The sequence below is a fragment of the Corylus avellana genome, chromosome 4, assembly GCF_965113065.1.
Source record: "Corylus avellana chromosome 4, dhCorAvel1.hap1.2, whole genome shotgun sequence".
In the NCBI taxonomy this organism is placed as follows: Eukaryota; Viridiplantae; Streptophyta; class Magnoliopsida; order Fagales; family Betulaceae; genus Corylus; species Corylus avellana.
Window position 1 is genome coordinate 25,841,949 of NC_142493.1, and position 10,903 is coordinate 25,852,851.

Consider the following 10,903-nt stretch of genomic DNA (forward strand, 5'->3'; position numbering starts at 1 on the left):
ATTCAAAAAAGAAGAGGGTGTTTTGTGAAATTGTGAAAATCTTGACACACCAAATTGGATTGTTTATCTGCTGGACCGTCTCTCACAAATTGAGACAACTTCTCTTGGATTAAAAATCAGATTATCTTGAAGAAGTTTGCCAGCATAGAACATCTGACTGTATCCCCTACTTGGCCTGTATGGTGGATTTGATGGTTCAAATGGTCTTTTAAAAACTATTTCATGTTGGTTATTATGGCCTGTGGACCGTGGTTGCAAACTATTTCATAATCTTGAAATTGAAAGAAAGAGTTTGCAGAAAGGTAGTGCAGAAGCCAAGAAATGAAAGGAAAGTTTTACATATAAACACACTGATGATAAGGAAGATGAGCATATTAATATACTATATAAAAGTATGCAGCACCAGATCATTCAAAAGTTCAGACATGTCTAAAGTTGTTCCAGTTGATGCCTTCGAACAGTAATAAAGGGAGTAGAAATAAAGTTTGGTGATAAACCGGAACCCTCATCTGGTTGATGCGAGTAGCAGGAATTTGGGGTGAGTGGCAATTTATTTTCCAGTGGCCTCAGTGGAAGCGGGCTTGGTGGAAGATGAGTAGGACATTGTATTCCCTTTGCTGGTCGCAAGCAAGCTAAGCGGCCATTCGCCTGGTTGTTGCAAAGTGGAAGTTTGATGGCCGGTACCATTCCTTCCTTCTCTCTTGGAACTGGAGCTCCAGTAGGGTCCTGTATCAAATCAGTTATAGAATATATCAATGTTTATTGATCATAGAGTAGAATTATACTAGAACTCATTATGCTCCATTAGATTTTTGGGATATTGTAGGGAAAAAGCAAACAAAGTTGAATTTGAGCAATCAAATGGAAAATGATTTTACAGTTTTAAAATGAGTTTAGCATGCTAAAGAATTTAATCTGGGCAAAGATTAATAACAACATACCCCAAGCACGAGAAAAGTGAATGCTTGATTGTCTGCACCAAGACTGATTTCAATCAGCTTCCTCAGGTCGGCAAGGCTTGCATCCTTTACCACCTTAAGCGTGGTAATGAACTTCCCAGGAATTTCCTTTGAAGCCTCCCATTTCACATACACTTCAATCTTTGCATCATTGCCATGATCATATGGATTGTAGTTCTCCTTCAAAGCCAAAGCCACATCATTGTATATTTGGTTCTTGTTCAATGCAAGTGGCTCCACGGTAGCTGCTGGACTTTTGGCTTCAAATTCTGGAATGGGCATGTATTTCTGGACCTCCAAATTCTCCTTGTTGAAATTTCTCACAATAGAATCCTCCCCAGTTGGAGATGATTGAGGATCAATGGGGCCAGACCTCCTTTTTGCAGGTGTTGTCCTGATGTGTTGAGATAACTCTCTGTGATTCCCACAAAGTGTGAATATATTTTGGATTCTCAATCGTCTAGAAGAGGCTGTATCCTTCGAATTTTCTGCTTCACTTAATAATTCCGAGTCCATACCCTCTAATCTTTCCTTCGGATGGTCTCTTTTCCTTGGACTTCTGCTAGGCGGACTTGGTGTCTGCTCAACTCTGATTACAGGGCTACACTTATCAACCACACAGACCCTCTTCTCCTCTATGATTTCTTTCTCCACTTCTTCATCTAACACTCTCTCTTCATGTTCATCATCCCCTTCATCTACTTCTTCTTCCTCAAATACAGTGCTCAGACATACCCTGTCACCAAATTTTGCCCCAAAAACATCATGATCCACTAGATGAGACTGATCCAAATTTCCTTGGATTCCAGCAGGTTTGCAAACCATCCCGCCTACATGCTTCACCTCACGAACAATCGGTTCTTGATCATCCATGTCCAAGTCCATTGATTTTACCATTCCAGGGTCCTCATTGGTATATATCCTCATTAGCCTTCTGGCAAACCCACTTCCATCCATGTCCTTCAATGCACTTTCATCAGCACTTGCATCTGTAGAACGGCATAACTCCAACTCAATCTCCTCCAACCGCTGTCTCAGCATTTCAACTTCCTGTTGTTGCTGCAATATCCTTTCTTCCATTCTTCTCCTCTCTAATTCGACAAATTCATTAGTCATTTTCTGGCACTCCTCCAATCTCTTTTCCAGCTCACGTTTCAGAATCTGAGCCCGCTCATTCACCTTTAAGTTGATCTCCTCCTCACTTGCCCCTGATCCCCTCCTTTCAGTAAGCTCAAGTCTAGCTCTAAGTGCAGCAACTTCTTCTTCTTTCTTCAAGAGCTGCTTGTGTGCTTCATTTCTCTCTTTCTCTTTGAGCTTGTTCTCCCTTTGTAGCTTAAAGATAAATTCATCCATGGCAGCAATCCTTGATCCTAAAATTACTGCAGATGAAGAGTCTTCAGTGCCAATTTTATCCTTATTTGGCGTATGAGGGCCACGGACAATACATTTTGCTTTTGCTCCATATTCAAGGGTAGAGATCGTCTTGTGTATCTCCTTTGGATCCGGGCTTGCACAGAGTATCATTAAAATTTTTGATTTGTCATCCTCAAACGAATCCTGAACAGAAAGAACACAAAACCTCATTAATCAAACTTCATGTAAACCATGTAAACCACCATAACTGACACTAATATCAACAGTAGTTACCTGCAGAAGCATGGTCAATTTGCTATCTCTAAATGGCACATGGGAATCACCATTTGCAATGGATTCTACCACTCTTTTCAATGCTATGTTTCCTTGGTTGATCTTCGCTGTCTGAGATGTTAACAAAAGTATAAAGTTAGCAGGGAACACCTCTGAGATCAATACTACAGAAAATATCGTAAAAGAAAAAGAACAGCAAACGTTGAAGATACAAAAACATAGTCATGACAAATCTTACCTGCATTTTGGCCTCAAATCCAATTTGACCAGCTTGCTCAATATTTTCGGACCCTGCCATGTCCACAAGCATCAGGCGTCCTCCCACTGTTGGGACATCAAGGATTATCTGTACAGGTTTGCAAAGCATGAGAATTCCAACCACTTATAAAATTCCAGCAGAACTACATCCAAGTAAAATCTAAAAGAATTATACCAAGCAGTGGCTACGAGAACTTCTGTCATTACAGAGAGTGCTTTTAACAATCCTTCGTTTCTCCACTTTTTGTATCTCCTTAGAAATCTTTCCAGCTTCAGTTCCTGAAATATACGATGCATTCTTTGCCTTTTTCCCCATTACTTCAAGTTTCACCTACAAAAAATGAAGAATATATATTGTCGAACAAGAATCCACATAGCCTAAAATATTGCCTCATAAGCATCAAAGAAATTCACAGGAAAATGAGAATAAGCATGTAGGGCCGAGTAAATTTCAAAATATAACAATGTATCACAAGAAGTTGACGTTGACGCACTTCTATAAGAATCTCCATGTTCATAAGATAAAAAGTTGACCCCTTTTGTTACAAAACCAATTTGAACATCAGCCTACTCCTTAATTATTGGTTCCAAACAGATAAAGGAAAAAACCAAAAAACAAACAAACACTTGTTGTACTCATTTGAACCCAAAATTGCAGAGTCGGCTAGTCTCATTTATGCACACACTTTGTACTCCTGATCTCATTTTGTCTGGCAATTTACAACCAAAATACACCCTGTATTTTTAAAACCTCAAACAACAGTAGCCAATTGACTTCTTTCATGCTAAATAAAAATTTTAGAAATATATATATATATATATATATATTTCTCTATTTTCCAGATAATTAACCATGAAACCCTTTCTCTGTCGAAAGAAAAGAACTTAATTATACAATACATACTACAAAAAAGATAACTTAGATTGCAATACGCACCCAAAGAGAACCCAACAAAACAAAACCAAAACCAAAACTCCAGAAATCAGGAAGCAACTAAACCTTTAAAGACAACAACACTTATTTCCCCAAAAATCACCAAGAATCAAATTATCTCAAATAAAGTCAAGAAGCCAAGAAAATAGAGAACAGACTATTACCTTGGATGCACTGCCTTTAGGCCATCCAAGGCCTAATCCTCCTCCACCGTTGCTGGACAAAAGATCAAAAATTTCTTCGTTATATATCTCCAAGACAGTTACTTGCACAAACGTTCCATGTCCTTCCTCCCCATCTCCAAGAATATCCCTCAAAGACCGGTACACAATACCTGGCAGCTTCGAGCATCCGAACATCGTGTGACTCTTGCCCGAACCAGTCGGGCCGTACATCATTATCGTGCACTTGTCCCCTAACTTCACACTGTTAATCCTCGACTCCACGAATTTTTTGTAAAAGACATCAAGGTCCTCTTCTTCAGACAAAGAAACCCCATCGAGGCTAAAGTCCCGGTAGCCGAAATCGGCTCGAACCCGTATAGAATGGTTGTTGGAATTGATTTGCAAAACCGATACGGGTTTTTCTTTTCGATCCGGGTAGTCGCGGATCCGGGTTATAACTTCGACCGGGTGATCTTGTGGGGCTTCTTTGGCCGCCGCGTTCGGATTCGGAGATGGGTTTGTTTTGTTGGCATTGAAATGAATGCGAAGCTTCGATTGCGGGGTCTTGATCTGGGTCGGGTGGGTTTGGTTTGCTTTAGATGGCGTGGGAGCCATAGGAAAGAGAACGCAGAAAGCAGAATGTTCAAGATTGAGTTTCGGACTCACAGGAGAAAGAGAGAGAGAGAGAGAGAGAGAGAGAACGAAAGCTGTATGGAGATAAGAGACTTGCAGAGACAGAGAAAGAAAGAAGAGAAGAAGAGAGAGATAGAGAGTGCTAGATTTGGGAATTCTTGAAAAGGAAAGAGAAAGAGAGGAGTGAGAATTTGAAATTAGATTTTTTGAAGTTTAACTAAAATCTAGCCGTTACGTTTCTAACGACTAGTTTTTTGGCATCACTCATCAGGCAGGGGGTCGGGGGTAGCACGATTCCAGCGTGAGCCAATTTTACTTGGTTGGGGAACCTTTTCAGCCTCCAAATTCACTCAATAGCCCATAAAAATAAAAATAATAATTGACCTGATTATAAAATTTTGTAATTTATCTGATTTTCATTTTTTATTTTATAAATTCAAGATTCTATTGTATGATTATTTTAAATTCAAGATTTTTATTATTTTTTCTCAAATAAATAATAATTATTTTTAAAAAAAAAATGATCTCCTATACTTTGGTATAGTTGATTGAGCTTTGATTCAATTAATTCCCAAACGACAACCTCTTTTGTATCGAGTTCAAAGAAGGATCGTAGATTGCTTTGGTTGTCAAATCTGACAATTTGGGCAGGCTCTGCTTGCGAGTCATTCATTGACTTGGTCCAAAAAAAAATGCCTAAATTGAAGCCTGGTGTTGATTACTTGATTCTCTCTCTAGCTTCTTGGGTGATTTTCCTAAGATCCAAACATTTAGAATAAAAACGTGAACGTGTTTTGTTTAGAGTGGGCTACGGCAACGGTGGAGGGCACAACATCGTCATTTCTATAGCCTTTGGGCATTTGATTGGACATTGTGAAGGGTCCGGTCCTCATTCGTTATCAGTTTTGACGGTTTGATAAATAGTTTTAGTATTAAAAAGTGATTGATATAATATAAAAATAAAAGAAAATTTGAATTTTTTGTGAGATAAAGTTATTTGGTAATAGGGAAAAAAAAAAAAAAAAAAAAAAGGTAATTTGGCTGTCTATATTTGACAGCCGATTGGTGATGGTAAAGAGTGTAGTCTCGATCATGCACGATTACAGTACAACCTTAATCTTAGACAAGTACAGCAAAATCTGATCATGCAAGCTTGCAGTTCCACTTTACAGGTAGTTAAGTGCACCTTATGGCACTGCATATATATATTAAGGGAAGAAACAGTTTGACTTTACAGTTGATGCGTTTACATTTGCATTATGATTAAATTGTTCCTAACTGAACACAATTTCCTGTGGTTCAACATAAACACTAACTAAGACAAAACAACAATATATAACAGCAGAAAGCAAACATATCGAAGCAGGAACAGTGACCGTTACACATGACTCTTGAATATCAAGGTATTATGAGATAACAAAAACCCTAAGCTCGCCTCTGTCTCCTCTAGTGATGCGCGTATCTGCATCGAGATAGGTAACTTCAAATTCACCGCTTCCTGTATTTGATGGAGGCCTTAAATTGTCTGGAATCCGTGGTAACTCTAATGGAGGCAGTTGTGACAAGTTTCCGGTTGTCTTTACCGTTGTTTTCTCAAACTTGATTTTTATCTTTGCAGACCCTATTCTCATTTAGTTGGAAGCTTAATCAGGATGATTATTTTCTTGTTTACTAAGATAATCATAAAGAAGTCTGGAATAAATTCAATTGCAAGATATAAGCTTGAAAAGGGAACTAACCTATGAGTTCAAATTTGTGGGCTAATGTGGCAGTCACTTCAACAGGTGGCAGGGGCCATGGAGTGCCTAATTCAAGCTCCACTATATTATCAAAATCTTTGCTCAAGATGTCAATCCGTTGAAAAACCTAATTACAAGAGAAAACATACATTTAGATGGTAAGATGATAATAGATTTAGAAAAGGTTAATCTTATGCATGATGCCTGGATATACAAGATATGAACCCAAAACAAATAGGTCAGATTTATATGCTGAAATGCTCTTGGAGCATCCAAGTTGACCAAGTCCTTATGGTAATTTGTTTGCTGACCGTTTAATTGGTTGAAGATAACGATGACAATAGGAGAACACATCTAGGTAAGGTGCTAGAAAACTCTGCCTTAGATCTAAGGCTCATCTAAAGTAGCTTCCACTTTATAACATGGCCTTCCGAACGGCATTACTAATTGATGTACATTGTATTGGGTGTAAAGATTACAATAAAAATAACAAATAAACTATAATGCCAAGTAGAAGATAATACAATAGAGCAGTTTTGGTAGCACACCTGACCAAGAGTTATAGGGAGTAGCCTTCTAGTGGGGGGTCCAGGACGGCTCCCACCAAGAGTACGAGATGAGAATGCACTGCTATATATCAATTTCCATCTCCCTTGCAATTTATCAAGATCAACTGAGAGGTCCACCAGTCCTCCAACATCTTCAATCTCCTTGGCAGCAGCATCTGCCTTTTGCAGATCATCTTCATTTGCAGCAAGACCTCTATTTAGCCCAGAAACAGCACTCTGCATTATATTACCCATACATGTTTAAGAACAAATCTTTCCACTTCCAGTATACAATTAGGAAAATCTATCTAATAAAGTATTTACTATGACTATTGCACCTCTCTATGCACACATCAATGTTTATATACAACTAAGTTCAAAAAAAGAGTCCACAATTTTAAGGACAAATTTTGTATGAAGGACACAGAATTTGGGCTGCTCAACTTTAACTGAACTCCAGGGAAGATGTGATTTTAAAAATGTCTTCTATCTCCAACACAGAAGAGTTTAAAGAAATATATCAACGCCAGAATGGCAATGAGAACTATAACCACAAGACAATAAATAATTGTGTCTGTAAATTCATCACCATTCAAGTATTTTTAGAGCCAGGTCATTTGTTGGTGCTTTGCATCTTTCAGTTCTCACAACGTGTGACGTGCTGAAGCATGATAATACAGATACTTTTTAGTTTTTGTGCTGATCCATGCCCCCAAGCATCTCCAACTCACATTCGGTAATCAACAGACATTACCATTGGCCTCCCTAAGACCTTGGATCCTAGCTCAGTTTGTAATGGGGTGGACAATTCAAAGTCCACCCTCAGTTAAACACACAATTGAATCAAATTAAGCATTACCTAGTATTCATGTATTAGAACAACAGTTATTCAATAGATGTAATACGCACAAAAGAATGTAAGGTTGCACAGTCCCACTTCTAGGTTGAACCACATGCAACAAAAAATAAACAAATCAATGTAATTAAACGAAAAATTACTGTGAAGGTCCTTAGGGTTTAACCTTTTTTCAAATCGTTCTGTAACGTTTGAAAATTATCAAATTGCTGCTTAAGATAAGCTTTATTATCAAACATGTAGGCTTGTAGCCACATCAAAGTTAGTAATTTATCGACACCTATACATACCACCAAGCTAGCACCAATCAACTTCGCCAATGGTTCAGCCACCCTTAAAACTATCCTCTACGGGTGGTCGAATCATGCCTTTTGGCCTTTGGAGGTGGTCGAGCCACCCCTCAAGCTTTTGTTACCTCCAAAACTAGTATTTGGGGTGACTTGACCACCCCCCTAGGCTTGAGGGGGTGGTTCGGCATCCCAAACCATCCCCTCATTCTTCTTTCTTTCTTTTTTATGTATCATTTTTTAAATAACATGACATTTTTTAAATGATATAGCAATACTAACTGGTGCTACAACGATAGAGAAGTGCTAAGGAGTCAAACAAATGAACTCAGAAAAATTTTCAAACTAACGTGGTAAGGGTTTTTAAATTAAAAAAATGTAATTCTCTATCCCTTGTCTGCCACTCACAGTCTACCACGTCAGTTTGAAAATTTTTCTAGGTTCATTTGTTTGGCTCCCTAGCACTTCTCACAATGATACGTTCTTCTCACAATGATACGTTCGGTTGTCAAAAAATTACTAGCTTCGAGGTGGCCACAAGCTTACATGTCACAAGTCTCTGGTAAACTAACAGGGTAAAGATATAGAGCATGCCCGGCGTGCTTCAACAGTGAAGCACGCCGGCCGTGATTTTTTTTTTTATTATTATTTTATTATTTTAATTTTTTTGAAAAAAAAAAAAAAAAAAATTAGCCTGGCGTGCTTCACTGTTGAAGCACGCCGGCGTGCTCAAAATCATGACTCAAACTAACAGCATGTGTACGGAGAAAGTGATTTGATAACAAAGTTTATCTTGATAATTTTAAGGCCTAAGAGATGATTTGAAAAAAGGTTCAACCCTAGGACCTTTACAGTAATTTTCCCTAATTAAACTGTACATCCTTTTCACTTGATATCCCAGCACCAGAAGATTTAACAGGATAACTAATCAATTTTAAAAGGAAATAAAGAACCAAAGCAAGCAAAAAGTGATTTGTATAAAATAGGATCACGTCAATCATATTAGACAGGTCAAGTCCATTAATCGACATCAATGAATAGTGGAATAATACGAAGCAAGAAGACCATTAATACCCAATTCAAATTTGTCAATTCAAAAGCACAATTGAGGGTGTAAGGCGTAACAGCAAATCAGCAAAAGCACAAACAGGCATAATCAATAGAACCAAGTTAAACAATGCCTTACAATCAACCAGGAATAAAAACCATTTCAACCGAATTAACCTCAAGCAGAAGAAGCATCAAGTAAAGAAGTACCCAACTATCTATTTATCAGTCTAAACGCAAAAGTAACAAGAAAACAAACAATATATGAGCATAATAAACAAAACCCATAAATGGTTAATCTGCAGTTGAACGAATTACCAGTAATTTGAGCTTCAAAGAAGCAATAAGCTCTGACTTGTCCTCCGAAAACGGTGGTGGAGGTGGAGGGTCAACTACAGAAACCTCGTCCACAGCCGATATTGGGGCGACGCTTCGCTTGCCCGAAAGAGGCCGTCTTGGAGACATGATTGTGATTCTGTGAATTTTGCTGGGACTTAAACGAGTAATCGAAGAAGAAGAAGAAGAAGAAGAGGAAGAGGAGTGGGAGACGAAAGGTGACAGATGAGGAAGAGAGGTTAGAGAGGCCATGACTGGGTGCTTGAGTCCTCGCTTGTGGCTCGAGAGTCGAGAAGGGGAAGAAGACACACACGAACCAAGCAATGGCATGTAGAGAAGTGATTTTATCTGTCAGGTTCTGTGGACTTCTTGTGCCATAGAATCTTCTTCTTTAGATCCTTGCCTCCTTGGTGAGACGGTTTAAGGCTATGTGGCACTAAAAATCAAAGTAGAAAGTTCAAGAAGTACTCAACAGTTTTCCTAAAAATTATTGGAGAATATTTCCTTAGGTCCTGAAACTTTCATTCGATTTTTTAAATTTTTTATTTTGGACCCCTAAATTTTTAATTACTCTCAATATAGCTTTTCCGTTAAATTTTAAACGTTACATAACATTTATACCCCTGACTTTTGTATAAAATTCTAACTTTCAAAACATTTTTTTATTTTTAAAAAAATGAAAATCAATGACATTTTAGTTTTTTTTTTTTTTTTAACGATTAAAATTAACAGAAGGGTTCTAATTGAGAGTAATTAAAAGTTTAGAGGTCCAAAATGAGAAATTTAAAAATTCAAAGAGATTTGTAAAATCGAATGAAAATTTAACTAAAGCAAAATTTTTCCAAAGTATTTTGAAAAAAAAAAAAAAAAAAAAATTCTTGTATTAAAAAGAAAAAATTGAGCATATTTATTGGATAGATATTGTTTAAAAAGTATTTTTTTAATATTTAAAAAACGAAAAATAGATTTGCAAAAATTTATCATTTTCTATCTCACGTCTTATTAGCTTTAGAAAACTAGATGAAACACAGAGAAGAACAAAATATATATACATATAAAAATAAAAATTAAAAATTAAAAAAAAAAAAAAAAAAAAAAAAAAAACTGTCCAATCCAATTACTCCATCACCCACTCATTCTCAGTTGGCATGGCTTGTGAATCCCCTGGCCTCCATTATTTGATCTACCTTTCCTTAAAATACACCATGGTAAGCCGTCTGACATGTTTAACAATGGTTCTCTCGATAAGTCATGTCAAGACACAATGATGAGTCTATGTAAAGCTTTTCTGTAAGTTCGGATGCAATTACATGATGTCCGAATATGCAAATCTTTGTGATGCTTTCTGGAAGTTTTGTCTAGACGCGTCTTCTAGCCATCCGGACACCCAAGAATGAAATGGCGTCTTTGGATAAAATCCTCATACCCTCATATGTAAAATCAAGTTGTTCTTTACACCGGATAAGCCAATTAAAAACCTAACACATACCTCTTA

General features: G+C 37.4%; 2 protein-coding genes across 2 annotated transcripts; both read right to left on the reverse strand.

Moving 5' to 3' along the window:
• Positions 1 to 356: 356 nt before the first annotated feature.
• Positions 357 to 4,735, reverse strand: LOC132176876 (P-loop containing nucleoside triphosphate hydrolases superfamily protein). The gene is made up of 6 exons (XM_059589031.2): positions 3,963 to 4,735; positions 3,040 to 3,195; positions 2,845 to 2,952; positions 2,607 to 2,717; positions 942 to 2,516; positions 357 to 726 (listed from the first exon to the last, which is right to left on the reverse strand). Exons 1-6 carry the CDS (start codon positions 4,575 to 4,577, stop codon positions 430 to 432), a joined length of 2,862 nt encoding a protein of 953 aa, XP_059445014.1. The 5' UTR covers positions 4,578 to 4,735; the 3' UTR covers positions 357 to 429.
• A 1,000-nt stretch (positions 4,736 to 5,735) lies between these two features.
• On the reverse strand, positions 5,736 to 9,817 carry FIB4 (Plastid-lipid associated protein PAP / fibrillin family protein). The gene is made up of 4 exons (XM_059591243.2): positions 9,391 to 9,817; positions 6,883 to 7,119; positions 6,335 to 6,461; positions 5,736 to 6,216 (listed from the first exon to the last, which is right to left on the reverse strand). The coding sequence occupies exons 1-4, from the start codon at positions 9,736 to 9,738 to the stop codon at positions 6,002 to 6,004; spliced, it is 927 nt and encodes a 308-aa protein (XP_059447226.2). The 5' UTR covers positions 9,739 to 9,817; the 3' UTR covers positions 5,736 to 6,001.
• Positions 9,818 to 10,903: the final 1,086 nt, after the last annotated feature.

What these genes read in the sequence shown, in the direction of transcription:
- LOC132176876 (XM_059589031.2), bottom strand. Translation starts at nt 4,577, where the DNA reads ATGGCTCCCACGCCATCTAAAGCAAACCAAACCCACCCGACCCAGATC. An exon ending in CTAAAGGCAGTGCATCCAAG is followed by an intron (nt 3,196 to 3,962) that starts GTAATAGTCTGT and finishes CATTTTTTGTAG; the next exon opens with GTGAAACTTGAAGTAATGGG. An exon ending in GTTCTCGTAGCCACTGCTTG is followed by an intron (nt 2,953 to 3,039) that starts GTATAATTCTTT and finishes AAACCTGTACAG; the next exon opens with ATAATCCTTGATGTCCCAAC.
- FIB4 (XM_059591243.2), bottom strand. Translation starts at nt 9,738, where the DNA reads ATGCCATTGCTTGGTTCGTGTGTGTCTTCTTCCCCTTCTCGACTCTCG. An exon ending in CTTTGAAGCTCAAATTACTG is followed by an intron (nt 7,120 to 9,390) that starts GTAATTCGTTCA and finishes AATATAATGCAG; the next exon opens with AGTGCTGTTTCTGGGCTAAA. An exon ending in CCACAAATTTGAACTCATAG is followed by an intron (nt 6,217 to 6,334) that starts GTTAGTTCCCTT and finishes AAATGAGAATAG; the next exon opens with GGTCTGCAAAGATAAAAATC.